The following is a 14,909-nucleotide window of genomic DNA, read 5'->3' as shown; positions in this document are numbered from 1 at the left end:
CATTTAAATCAAATGAAGTTTCTCCGATGTTGTCTTTAATTAGTTGTGTTAGTGAATTAAAGGAATGGATGAATGAGAACTACTTGTCTTTAAATACAGATAAAACAGAGATGTTAATTGTTGGAGGGAATGACGCTGATCACAGCAATATTTTGTCATCATTTAACTCAGTTGGAATCCCAATTAATTTTACTGAATCAGCCCGCAATCTAGGAGTTATCTTTGACTCTAGCATGTCATTTAAAGCACATATTACAAAGTGTCCAAAACATGTTTTTCCATCTTAAAAATGTTAGGAAATTAAGGCGCTTTCTAAATAAACAGGATTGTGAGAAATTAATTCATGCATTTATCTCTAGTAGGATTGACTACTGCAATGCGGTGTTCACTGGCTGTTCAAACTGTTCTCTATACAGCCTCCAGTTAATCCAAAATGCGCTGCAAGAATTATTACAAGAACAAGAAAATATGAACACATAACCCAGTTCTTAAATCTTTACACTGGCTCCCAGTTAAGTTTAGGGCAGATTTCAAAATCCTCCTTTTAACATATAAAGCATTAAATGGCCAAGGTCCGCTTACTTGTCTGAACTTATCATGACTTACAAACCTGAGCACATTAAGATCTCAAGATGCCGGTCTGCTTAGGATTCCAAGGATTAATAAAATAACAGTGGGAGGTCGAGCTTTTAGTTACAGGGCCCCTAAACTGTGGAATGGTCTTCCTGCTTCCATAAGAGATGCCCCCTCGGTCTCAGCCTTTAAATCCCGGCTGAAGACTCACTACTTCAGTTTAGTATATCCTGACTAGAGCTGCTGATTAACTGTACATACTGCATCTCTGTTGTTAGTCATTAGCACTAAAACATAAGTAACATGATAATTATATTTGAATACTAACCCTCACCTATTCTGTTTCTTTCTCGGTACCAAATGTGGCATTGGTGCCACGCCCACCTGCCAAGTTGTTTGCCTGCCTATGGTAAAGTCATCCCTGATGGAGGATCACAGGAATCATGGGAAAGAGGGTCCTTTCATGGAGCAACGTTTCAGCCGTGGCATGGCCAAATGGGGAGGCAGCTAGATGGATGAGGTCTCCAGGACTCTAAAAATATCCAAACCTAATTATGTCATATCATCTACTGTTAAACCGTACTTCTAAAATTTTATTATTATGCTGTCTTAAGGAATTGTTCTGTTCTGTGTATTGTATTGTATTGTATTGACCCCCTACTTTTGACACCCACTGCACGCCCAACCTACCTGGAAAGGGGTCTCTTTGAACTGCCTTTCCCAGGTTTCTTCCATTTTTCCCTACAAGGTTTTTTGGGAGTTTTTCCTTGTCTTCTCAGAGAGTCAAGGCTGGGGGCTGTCAAGAGGCAAGGCCTGTTAAAGCCCATTGCGGCACTTCCTGTGTGATTTTGGGCTATACAAAAATAAACTGTATTGTATTGTATTGTATTATATAACCTATAGCAGTGCAAAAACTTAAGGTTTTTTTTGTATTCTGTTCTATTAAATGACTTTTTTATCTATGATTTTTTGACTTCTGGCTAATATTCTGGCAAATATTCTTTTGACTTTCACTTCTGGCACTTATTTTAATTTTTCAATCGTTTTGACTTTCTAGTTACAGTATAACTTCTAGTAGTACTTTCTCTACTTCTACTTGTTAATCTGCCTTTTATCCTTTTTAGGAAATGCATTTTCTCACCACATTTTTTATGTTTACAATCAAAGCATTCCAGTCATTCTTGTTTAGGCAGAGGGGTCAGTCAGAAAGTCTAATGTTTGTTACTTTCTCTCTGAATAAATATAAAGATATCAAAGTTCTATAACATTACTATAAAGCAAGAGTTCCCTGAACTGAAAGCCTTATTTCATGATGGCCTTTTTTAAAGCAGGATAAATGGAGACAGAGGTAACCATCAAAATCATCCCGAGTTATTAAAGATGAGCATTTCAGATCCAGAGGACTGGGAAGGTAATAAGGAAGTCCAGCCTGCACTGCCCAGGTCAGCGCAGTTTGGAAGAATGGCCCTGTGTGAGTGCTGGAATATGCTCTGGCCTTTTGTTCCCCCTTTACAGATTTCTTGGCTCCAACTTTTTGCCACGGTGCACATGTTTGGATTGGAAACTTAGCCATGTTGTTCTGGCATTGAGCACTTCTTTTACTCCTTAGAGTAAAGAATACTGTAGGACCAGCAATGGCTCTGAACAAATGTAATGACGGACAGTGTTCTTTCTTTAAAATCAGACAAACATGCCATCCTGTTAAGGTTTAGTTCCGATGCTGATGCTCTGATGCATCTGATGCTTTAGTTACCTGTACTCACATAAGAGAATAAGTAGACAAGGTAGAAAACTAAATGGGAATTAACATTTGTGATTTTTCTTTATTTAGTGGTCTTTTTTGTGCAAAACATTTAAAAACTTAATTAAGTGCTGCTAGACACTAAACGTCTCAACATATGGTGTTATAAAAAGCAAATAACCACAATTGCAAAGTTAAAAAGGTCAAAAAAACTAAAAACAGATACAGAGCTGCATTATAAAATTGCATTAAGAAAACACTGACAATGTCTAGGAATTTCAATCATGCAAGGAAACTGGTGTAGCCTCTGAGAAAAAAATAAAACAATAAAAGTGTTTTTGGCCTGGGCCCATGATTTGTACCCAGCTTTCTGATGCTATAAGACTGCAGCAGTATTCACTGTGCCACCCAGTTTACCTTGCGTGTTGTTTTACTCCATCCATTCAACTGTTATCAGATCTGTAGCTTATTTAGCAAACCATGTATAGCGACCAAGCAAGCCCATCCTGCAATTAAATAAAAACAAATAACCAAAACATTGCCAAGGACAGCATTAAAGATTTTTATTTTAAATAAAAAAGAAAAATCAATCACAACCTTTTATGTTGATCATGACTACAGTATTACAGTAATACCATCAATATGAGTGTGACGTTATATTAAAGGTCTTATATAAGTTTTTATGAAACAGTGCCTTTTATTTGGCTTTTCACAAATCTCTTTCCAACTTTGTAATATTCTAACGTAAAAATAATTCCCTCAAGTACAAACCATTTAAAAAGGAAAAAATATAATAAAGCAGATTATTACATTCATTGTGCACATTACTCTGGGGGTGGTTCTGTATTGGCAGTGGGTTATCTAAGGCTCATGAATATTAATAAACACCTCATGAATATTCATCGAAATAACCAAACCTTACACCTCCCACATACTTGTCCCAATTACAGGCACTTCATGTTTTAAAATTAACATCTGTTGTCTCATAAAAGCAAAGTGTAAAAGTGTTGGTTTTCAATACTATCCCACTAGACAGTCAAGAGGACATACTGGTTAGTCACTCTGGCCAGATTTTGCAAGTGCTTTGTTTTCTAATTTTTCCCATACTTTTACACTCTCCTCTCATGGCTCTGAGTAAAACAGAAGGAAACTGTTTGGAAACAAGCTCACAGCTGTAAACAGAATAGTGATTTCACATAAACAGTGAGTGCATACTAAGGTTAAAGAGGGGTGAACATTTAAGCATCAGGTCAAGAAATTGCAAATTGCTTTATTGCACTTAAAGAATAAAAATGTGGACAAAGATAATATGACAGTTTATTTACTTTGGCGGTTTATATGTAGTAAAGAAACAAATCGTGCTAGTAACCCCACTCAGGTAAATTGGTGAACCCTACTTCAGAAATAATTTCAAGGAACATGTCTATAGTATTTGATGAGTGCCAGGAAGTTCTGTTAGATCAGTTCTAAATTGTTAATAACAGTCATACTGGTCAAACTGCAAAGATGAGCTCATCATTGTTTTAACAAAATTGTCATATTCTGAGCTCTATAACAACAGCTCTCCAGTTCTCATTTACATAGGCTTTGCTTTGTGTTTGTTCTCATACTACTAACTCGGCCATGAGGCTAGTTAAGAACAGAATCCATTATGTACTCTCAGTTGACTGGTTATGCTTTTTGATCAATACAATTTTTGCAGGAATAAAATAAAAATAAAATATACACATTTTAAAAAGTAATAAAATAAAGCAACAGTTACCAAATAACATTAACATTTTTGGAATACTTTTTCTGCACTTTAAAACTTAACTTATCCTGAAAATCCCCTTTTCCTTGTATTTTCTTTTATTCCTAGTTTACTTTTAAGTGCTTTCCCTTTGTTCTTGAATTCACAATATGATACCCCCTATTCCTTGTGACTAGTATCTATAGCATGAAGGGCAGGTGCTTTGTCAGCAGGAGGTTTTAAACCCAGGCTATCTTTGCTAGGGCAATGGTTACTTCACAGTGAATCCATCCAATGGGCTCCTGGGATGTGAACCCCATGCATTGGGTGCTAAAAAACAACAGTATTAGCCAGCCAACCCAAAGGAGAAAAAGCAGGGGTCTCTTCTTACTCCATATGAGCCCCACTGCAGGTACAAAAAACAGCCAATGAACACTCCTGTTTAATTGTTAATTGATTTTCCAAGTAAAGAATTATTAATGAAAATATCAGTGTAAAGTTAAGCTTCTCAGAACATTAATTTCCCTTTTTTAGAAAAAACTTATTCACCCTGAAAATCAAGCATATGCTACAGATGTTAACAAGTTGTGCAGTGAATATCACAACAAAGTGATGTTAAAATCACAACTCAATGACACTTTATGAAATATTAGGTGACCTTAAAAGAGCTAAACTACCGGTTCTCCTTCAAATTGTTTTGATGTTCTTATTCAGGTACAATATTTAATGGACAATTGTTGAAAATATGAAGATCTTTCTGGGAAATTCAAGCAAATTGTACATAATTTGACTTCTTTAGGCAAAGTAATGCTTGAAATCCAGGGAATTCCTATGCTTCAGTTTTGTAGTGTCTGCTGTTTCATATCTTTCCAGTTGTAGTCATTGGAATACAAATGGTTTGTTTTCTATTTTTCTTTCTTCCTAATACTACTACTACTAAAAATGCATTAACTGTACAGTAACTGTACAACAAAGTGCATTAATAATCATCTCTAAAGCCACCATTTGTCCATTTAGGTCAATTTTTTACATATCCATAAAATAATACAAAGAAAAATTGGAAAACATTTAAATGTGAAGGTCTTTTGCCATGGGGAATATTCTAGCCATCATGTTAAATTGCTCATGTCTATGTTTATTCTACTAAATCGTTTATAGGAAGGAACCCAAAAACAAATTCTGTAAAAATGACAATGTAGATCTATTACATACCCCAGCAGTAGGTTCTCTAAAATAAAATTTGATTAAAAAGTAATCTATAAAAACAATGCTGTAAAATAGCTCTTTAAAACTGAGGTTTCTTTTTTCTTATTCTGGAAGAAGAATGCCAGTGTCAGGCTGACATATGCCTTCTTTTAGAAAATTGCAATTTGGCAACTGGAGATTGTTGAGACACTGCTGAGTTTGCAGCAGCTAACAGTTTACAGCTTGAGTATTTGAGCGTGTACCACCTACATTTTTTTTACACTAGCTGAGATGGGAGACCTAATATTTCATACACATATGCGCACACATATATAAATAAATAAATTATAATTGTCAAATGTTCAATCATAAATCTGTGATACAGGCCATGCATTCATATCTCACAACTTCACGTTGTTAAAAATAATTCTTTTGCTTTAAGTAAATATGACAGAAAAAGAAATGGATACATATTATGGACATACTGTATGGCTTTTCATTCAAATTTGTACAGCTGACAATCAGTCAGTCAGTCATCATTGCTTGGTGCTTATGGGTGCAACGTGAACGAACAAGAGTAATCCTGAAGACATACCATTTCAACACAGGCTATTGTTAAGTCTTTTCTTGTTCCAACTGCTTGCTTCATGCAGAGGCCTATTGCTGTAACCAATATATATTGTTTTATATGAATGAGGTTGGGAATGTAAACAAACAATTAGCTTGGAATCAGCGTCCTCAGTAAAGTTTAAAAACCAACTTCTTATGTACGTCACATTAAAACATGTGCTTTGTTAAAAAATGCTAGGATTCACATGTAGATCAAAGTACAAAGACAGGTGTATCTTACAACAGCAGTATGCAAGAGCAGATTTTTAGGATTACAATATAAAATAAATGAAAATGGAATACTGTAAACAACTTTAGATGCATTGCCAATGAAGCCCTTTAAACTGACTCCATAATTAAAATCAGCTAGCAGTATTCCCACTGACTTAATGCGGCACGGGACTGTACATGCTATGAAACATAATGAAACAATTTCTCATCTTTCCTTTGTTTAAATGCTGCTTTAAAAGATGTAGGCAGGGAAAGTGCTGTGTTAAAAAGACAATGAAATTGGTTAGACCAGGCATCTAGATACAAATGTCCTCCTTCTGACCTACCAGGTTAAGCCTCTGTTTTGCACTGATGGGCTTTTCTCTAATGTCTTGCAGCCTTATGTTTCTTTACTGGATTCAGAGTAAGGTTGTTTGGGGCTAGTGGAAGGTGGAATATTCTTATTTTTGGGTGTGCGCATTGTGGTAATGGAAATATGGTGTCCTCCTTGTGACCTTGAAGAAGAGGAGGAGGAGGAGGAAGAACTGCCAGATGAACTGCGTCTTGTTTCGACTCCAGTGCTAGTCATTTTCATCTTACGTCGTTTTGCTAGTGGTGCATTATCCACACTCTTCAGGAAAAAGCCTTCCCGCTTGCCCTTGTTAAATGCCTGACAAAACAGAAAATATTAATGAAACATATAGGAAAGAAATCAATTTAAAAATAAATAAATAAATAACTACCTCTGAATTGTGGCCATCTGATTTGACAAAATATCAATAATTTATAGTTCCAGTAGTAGGGTACAAAAATCACACTATATGGAGGTTATATAGAGGAGCAGAATAGAAAACTAAAAGGACTGAATTAATTATCAGTTTATTCAAAATTCGCACTGATATAACTGATACAGTGAAGAGGTGCAGTTCTGGGGAGCAAATGTGTAAGGTGGGACAAATAGTGCAACATATATCCAGGGACAAAAAGAAAGGCTACTGCCATGGCAGAGGATACCAATGAAATTAAAAAAAACAGGGTCACCTAGACAGCCACCGATCCTGATTGGCATGGATGGCCAGGAAGGCAATAGGCTGAGGTACCAAAGCTGAAAATGTCTGTTGGGAGGAAACTGGAGACCACCTAAAAAGAGAATGGCTGCCCAAGCCAACACCAATCTTCCTATTTCAGGACAAGCTTAGTGAAAAGAGGTACCATAAGCAAAATACACACATATACATACTGTGTATGCATATGTGTATGTATTATATATATATACTGTATATATGTGTATAATATATATATATATATATATATATATATATATATATTTTGTGAAAGGCACTATATAGCGCCTGACCCGACACAGATTGGACACGGGAGGCACGTGTAGAATAAAAGGATTTTTATTATTCTTCAGCTGGAGGTCACGTCTTTCTCGTACTCCCCCCAGCCACAACACAGTCCCAAACACCAGTACAGCACAAGCACAAACACTCTTCTCTTCCCTGGCACCACCACTCCTCCCTTGCAACCTTGTCCTCCTCCACCCGACTCTGGCCCATGAGTGGTGGTTGCTGGCTCCCTTTTATATGTCACCTGGAAGTGCTCCAGGTGTTTGATCACCAAGATCCGGCACTTCCAGGTGTGATGAAGCTGTTGCCCACACGGGCTCAGGAGTCCCAAACACAGCACCCCCTGGCGGTACCTGCGGGACCCAACAGGGCTGCCCCCAACTCCAATTCCCAGGGAGCCCTGTGGGAAACCGAGGCACTACACCAGCCCAGGGGGGCAGCCATCTAGCGTCCTGGCGGGGAGGTACTGCTCTGTCCAGGGCTGCTCCCCTTGAATACAGTGTGCGTCACGCCAGGCCTGTCACTATATATATATATATATATATATATATATATATATATATATATATATATATATATATATATACATATACATATACATATACATATACATATACATATACATATACATATACATATAATATAGTGTGTTCCAGATCTAATTATGCAATGCAATTTTCATTACGCTATAACTTATTAAGTTTATTACATAGAAAATCACCTGAAAAATCCTGGACCATTGAGAAGTGTGTGAACTGACGACATAAAGAATCGTCTTCGCACTGAACTGGAATCGTCCTCGCATAAGTCTAAGTCATCCAGACGTTCTGGATCTGCATAATTAGATATGGACCACCCTGCACTGTATAAATATATATATATATATATATATATATATATATATATATATATATATATATATATATATATAAATATAAATATATAAATATATATATATATATAAATATATAAATATATATATATATATATATACACATATAGTGGCGGACGCTTACGCCTCCTCTAGACCACAAGGGAGTAACCTCCCTGGTTGCACTGGAAGTTCAACGCTGTAGGGGCCCGTGGTCACCGCCAGGGGGCACCCCGGTGTCTGAAGAGCCCTGGACCTCAGCACTTCCGCCACACCAAGAAGTGCTGGAGGGAAGAGGAGCAGCGACACCCGGAGTGCTTCCGGGGATACAGCCGGCACTTCCGCCACACAGGAGCGTATTAGTGGGAGATTGCTGGGAAGCACCTGGAGCACATCCGGGTCTGGAGAAAAGGGGCCGCCTCCCTTCATTCAAGGCTGGAGTCGGGTGAGGAGTGGACGAAGCAGGAGAAGAGAGTGTGGAAGCAGCCTGAAGAAAGAGAAAGGCAGAGTGTGTGAGAGGCCTGGACTTTGGGGAAGTCTTGGGGTTTGTGTGGCACTTATTGGACTTGTAAATAGTAGGAACTGTAAATAAACGTGTGGTGGTGTTTTACAACATGTCTGCCTGTCTGTGTCCGGGACTTAGTCCACAATATATATACAGTAGCGTCTCGCTTATCCTACCTTCGCTTATCCAACATTCTGTATTATCCGACGTCCCACCCAAAAAACAAAAAAAATATGCATCAATCGGCAACAAGAACTGCAAGTTGCGAGCGTGAGCGTAGTCTATTTTTTGTTGCTCCCGACTCTGCCGCAGCTAATTACAGTGGAACCTCGGTTTGCGAGCATAATTCGTTCTGGAAATGTGCTTGCAGTCCAAAGCACTTGTACAGTATATCAATGCAAATTTCCCCATAAGAAATAATAGAAACTCAGATGATTCGTTCCACAACCCAAAACTATTCGTATAAAAATGATTAATACAAAATATAAAGTAAAAATACATAAAGCAAATGAACCTGCACTTTACCTTTGAAAAGAATCATGGCTGGTGTGAGTGAGTTTCTAAACTCTTTTAGGATTCCACCCAACGGGACGACATGCGGAAGAACGTCCCAAAGCAATCGCAGTCTCCCAGCGCTGTAGCAGTTTGACGTAAAAGCCAATCCGAAAAGATCGCGGACATGCTATAAGCGCCTGCCGTTGATGGGTGATACAAGGAACAAGGAACATTATAAATGCGCAGGGCTCAGTATTACTTCCCTTCCACCACCCCCTCCCCCAGACCCAGCCTGACTGCTGTGTCTGTGTATAGGAGAATGGCAGATCCTGCTACAATAGATAACCGCGCTGTTGCTGTTTCAAGCTTAATAAAGCTGGTGTTGCTAAAAGTACTGAGATTCAGCTTTGAGTTTTTGGGTGCAAGATGGGGACTTGCACGTCACAGAACAAACACGCAGTCACATTGCTGTAGTAAACAGTATACGCTCGTACAGATTTTGACTATATTAGTGACGGAGTTAAGGCTACAAACTGCAATTAATTACATTGAGCAACAAGAAGTAGCTACAGGAATCGACATAATGATGCTGCAAAGAGGCGAGACTTCAAAGCGAAGAAACGGCACTCGTCAGGAAAGCAGACTACGATCAAAAATATCTTTAAATCATCACAAAACTGAACTTTTTAAGTACAGTACATACTGTATTTAACGTCAGACAATTCTGTAACTGTAAGTTCATTTTTTCAGTTAATTTATTCTGTTGTTTTGTTGTAAAACATGATTATTAGGTTCGTAATGTGTAAAATTCTAACATAGTTTGACATTTAATAGGCTTTTTCTTAACACCTGCCATTATCCAACATTTTCGCTTATCCAATGTTCGGCGGGCCTGTTTATGTTGGAAAAGCAAGACTCTACTGTATAAAATTTGACATTGGCATTATACCTGGTATGGAAAGACATGATTAGGACATCCACCTCTTTTACAATATGTAAAATATATTTTTTCGTATGTATTTGTGACACATTTGATAAAGAAAAATGTAATTTAAAAAGATTTCCAGACATCAGATTTTTTTATTCATTATTATATGAAGAATATATAGCTATTACAAACAAACTAATGCTAAGACCTGAAAATTTTGGCCAGTTAAGGAGTTTTGAACACTAAATTAATATTTTAAAATAATGTAATATATATAATATTGAACATGGAAAAATTTACAGTTAAAAAGCTAAGTAAACACAGGTCCCTTCATGTCTGTTCTTTAAAATGTTACACTAGTATGTCTTATGTAGTAGACATGTGTGATACATTGTTTATATGTATTACACATCTATGGCTAATTGACAGCAGTAGTGTCAATACTGTTTTTACGTATTTTTATTGTTACTGTTTTGTTGTAGATATTGTTCAGTCCTATCACTTCCTAGAATTTTTTTTTGTTTTAATTAAACTGAATTTATTATATGATTTTCCCGTTGTGAATAATAAAGTATCCATCTAAACTCTCAAAATATATTCTTCTGTTTGAATCATTTCTAAGATTTACTTTAATTTTAGCAATTTTCATTTAAATACACTATTTTCATATACAGTAATTTTGTTCTGTAATATGGAAGTTAACATTAGTAAAAATTATCAGTCTAATTTTGCAAATGCATTACATTATTTGGAAACGAGTGTGGCATTATCTTACAATATTGTCTTGCTAAAAAACTGCCCAAAAGGTTTCTGGATTTTTGTTACTGTAATCAGGCTGATATTCAAGCATAGCCACCTAGCCTGATACCCGACAGTAGTACGTAAGTAAAGCCCTAATTATTAGTATAATTAAATGAAGTGAGTTGTGACTAAAAGTATGAATTTATATAATGCAAAACACTGCATAAATGTATAAAAGGTTTTTTTTTATTTCTTTTTACTAACATATCATAATTTATAACCTGAACAGTATTAATAAAAATATATACTACAGCAAATGTGTGTGACACATACATAACAGTACAATACCTATTGTCTGATTCAATACGGACAATGTGTCATTACTTACTGTCAGTTATTCATACGTATATTGTGGAGTAAAAACAGTTCATGCTAACTGCAATAATCTAAGCACAGTCTCTATAGAGTTTGTACTTTCTTCATGTTTGTGTCACTTTTTCTACTACATCCCCCAAACACACGCATGTTACATTAATTTAGGGCGTTAAATTGGCTCTGTATAAAGTGCTGTGGGTATGTGTCCTTCCTATTCAGATTTTTTGTTTCTGCCTATTACCCAGTTATGCCAAGATATGTTCCTAGCTGAAAGCATCAGAAAGCCTAAAATTGTAGATTGAGTCTGCTCAGAAAGTGAAGGTATATTCCATGTTACTATGACCATCTTCTTACAGACAATTAATCAATGTTTATTCTATAACATTATAGTATAAAATTGTTAATCTGCCTAGATGTTTCAAAGAATATTGATGCTAAACCCAATTCAAAGCACAAATACAAATATATACTAAAAATACAATGAAGTCACAATACAATACAAATTTATGTGTATACTATTGTCAATGACACCATGATAAAAATGAACAGTTTGTCAGTCTGAAAGACACTGTGAAGGTCCAGTTGATCCTTACTATGCAAGTACATGGACAAACATGACAGGTGACATAACAATGGATTAAGTAAATGAGACAATTTGCAACCAAGTCTAAGAAGAGCTATAAAGGCTCATGTGTCAAAAAAAATCTATTTAAAAAAATCATCATTTCAATTCAAATTTATTATTAAGCACACCTTTATGTGTTTGTTACATCAGACACTCAAGCTCTGTGACAGCTTTGTGGTGCTTAAACAGTAGTGTAATTTTGAAGCGGAGATCACACTCAAGAGCAACCCTTCCTCAAATGTACCATTTTTAATCCAAACATAAAATTGTACATATATACTTGGGCAAGAAGTGTTTAAAATCGCAGAAAAAATTCAATGACATTATCTCAAAAATTGTAATTTAAAAATATTAAAAATGATAACTAAAGAAGTTCTTTATTATTTTTTTTCCTTTTAGATACTATGAATCTTTTTCTCTACAAAAATACTTTTTTTTACTCAAATAACATTTTTGCACACATAGTAATAACACACCCATTAAACTGATTCTATATGGTTGCCTTTTCAAAAATCAATTATTCCAAGCAGAGGATACACTCCTAAAGCACAGTACTGAATCAGCTTTGATTAGCTGATGAGATGTTACTATCCTCTCCTCTCGAGTTTTTATTGTTGCTTCTGATAGCCAGTTTTGTTTAGAATCAAATCTGCATTTGATTGTCTTTTTCAGTATTTGTCTCATCAACAAGTGTCACATAAGGATTTACGACTTGTGTCTTAAGTTTTTCAGATACTCGAGTACAGGGGTTCTCAAACTCGGTCCTGGGGGCCCACTGTGGCTGCAAGTTTTTGTTCCAACCAGCCTCTGTTTTTAATTGGACTCCTGTGCTAATTAAGTGAACTGTTGTTTCACAGATTCCCTGTTTTGGAAACAATATACAAATTCTAAAACTACGTTTGTTAAAAAAAAAAAAGTATTAAAATGTACTAAGAAGTTATATGTATTTTTTTCTTTTTATCAGTATATTCATCTTGATTGTCATTCTACTTTTCTAGGTGTTCCAATTGTTTAATTAATCCGTTATTTACTACTTAGTGGGGCTGACGCTAAAGTAGTTGCAGCTTTTCACGATTGAGTGTTGTTTGCTTGGGTTTCTGCTCTGCTTGTTTTTAATAATACCAGCTAATTAAATGAGATCAGTGCTATCAGTGTTGTCACTAATTAGAACTCTGGTTGGAACAAAAACCTGCAGCCACAGTGGGTCCCCAGGACCGAGTTTGAGAACCCCTGCTCTATTATACTCAAATGTAACATTTTTAATATTTAAAAAACTGAGCGAAAAAACAGCATCATACTTTTAAAAAACCACCAGTACTGGTATGAATTTTCTTGTGGCAGCACCGTCTGCATGCTCTTAGAACATTCCAGGGAGTGAAGCCTACCTACCACTAGAGACATGGACACTATCCAGTGACCTTGGTAAACCACTGGTTTGACTTTGTTTTGAATGAGCAGTTGCTCATGGAGTCCTGAATGAGGCACTATACCTGCATTATGAGTTAGTGTCAGTTATGGCACTACAGCTATGTGGCGCAATTCCCCAAAGGTGATCCGGCTCGCAGGATCCTCATTGTCAAAGACCCGAGCGGATAGACTAGGCCAAGGGGACACCCATATAACACCAGGCTGTGGAAGATAGATGGTCATTTCCAGAGGGTGGGACTGGGCCTCATGTCTGCCTGGGGGATTGCCAACCAGGATCATGAGCTGTTTGTCATGTGCCGGGTGCAGCAACGCACTGTACCAGTGCATTCTCCCCAACATGACCTGACCTAACGTAATCTGATTACACTAATCCGTATTATGGCTTTAAATTTTGAATCATTACGGACACATTAGGTAATCATCCAGTCTAGTTAGATAAGCAATAATTATATGCATTGGTATTTTAACGAGTAATCTATGCTCTAAAATACAGTATTTAATGTAATACTCACAATGTTGTTGCCTTCCACCCCCTGCTTCACTCCATAGTCCAAAAGACTGAACCTTCGAAACACTATTTATCCTAAAATTATGACCTCATGCCAAATACCTCTGCCTTCATTGTTCTGACATACCAGAGCCTACTTACCTTAGTGACCTACTTTAATGTGGGTACAACAAGTGTCTGCTAAAGGCAAGCTCATGTTAAATATTCTGAGGCATGGTCCACAAAGCTTCAGGCTATCATATTAAACGCTCTTACATTTTAAAACATCTTTCTACAACATTTTAATACACTTTGATTTTAGACTGTTATGGTCATAATTTTGATTTCTTTCAAATATATGATATACTGATCCTGAAAAGAGTGGCAAAGGTTTCACTGTCTTAAGAGGTCTGTTATAAATTAAGGCATTCAAGCAGTTTGATGTGTAAATAGAGAGTCAGAGTGAGGAAGAGACAGCACATTATGGTAGGCCCTTATTGTCATGCAAGTTATTACTAAGACATCTGTTTCGCACATCACTGGTAGTTTAAAAAAGCAGGGAGCAAAAACCAGTGGATGCTTACGCTTTCAGCTTATTTGTGCAAAATGAGATATCCGGTGTGAAAGAAAAGACAGAAATAATTAAAAGATGAATAGAAAATAATAAAGCTGGTCAGTGGTATGGCTTATTAATATAGGAATTCAAATCATATCCTCCTTTACTTTATAGCCTGAAATTGCCTGCTCTGTTACATCTCATTTTCTACTCAAACTTTATATATGTCCAACTTCCCTGCTTTTGTTTTTATCTAGTTTATTAGTAACAAATATAATATTATGTCTTGTGCTTCTGAACATTGACACAAGATATTTGTTTCTACAGTAGCTGAATGAAGTGGTTACTGAAGTCATGTCGTGTTCAGATTTAAAAGCAGGTAGCATTTTTTTCAGCATATCTAAATCCTAAAGAATATTAACTCATCTTTAGTAGGTAATTCTGGAATAAAACTAAACTGCACACAAGCAGCACAAGAGTTAGTGCTGCTCCCTGACAG

At 36.4% G+C, this 14,909-nt stretch overlaps 1 protein-coding gene across 2 annotated transcripts in view; it reads right to left on the bottom strand.

The window, feature by feature from the left end:
* Positions 1-2,396: 2,396 nt before the first annotated feature.
* rps6ka4 (ribosomal protein S6 kinase, polypeptide 4) overlaps positions 2,397-14,909 on the bottom strand; it is a 135,026-nt gene continuing 122,513 nt past the window's right edge. Inside the window, exons 17-18 of one of the 2 annotated variants that reach the window (XR_005635592.1) lie at positions 6,395-6,717; positions 2,397-2,820 (exon numbers count right to left, since the gene is read on the bottom strand). Coding sequence is in view for 1 of the 2 variants with exons in the window: in XM_039769370.1 (XP_039625304.1) it covers positions 6,448-6,717 (270 nt within the window). In the remaining variant the exon portion in view is untranslated. Of the gene's footprint in view, positions 2,821-2,860; positions 6,718-14,909 lie in introns of those variants that run through there. The other variant, XM_039769370.1, reaches the window with a different exon arrangement.

Source organism: Polypterus senegalus, chromosome 11, assembly GCF_016835505.1.
Source record: "Polypterus senegalus isolate Bchr_013 chromosome 11, ASM1683550v1, whole genome shotgun sequence".
Taxonomy (NCBI): Eukaryota; Metazoa; Chordata; class Cladistia; order Polypteriformes; family Polypteridae; genus Polypterus; species Polypterus senegalus.
The sequence above is the reverse complement of the archived record's forward strand: the minus strand, read 5'-3'. Positions and strand labels throughout refer to the sequence as shown.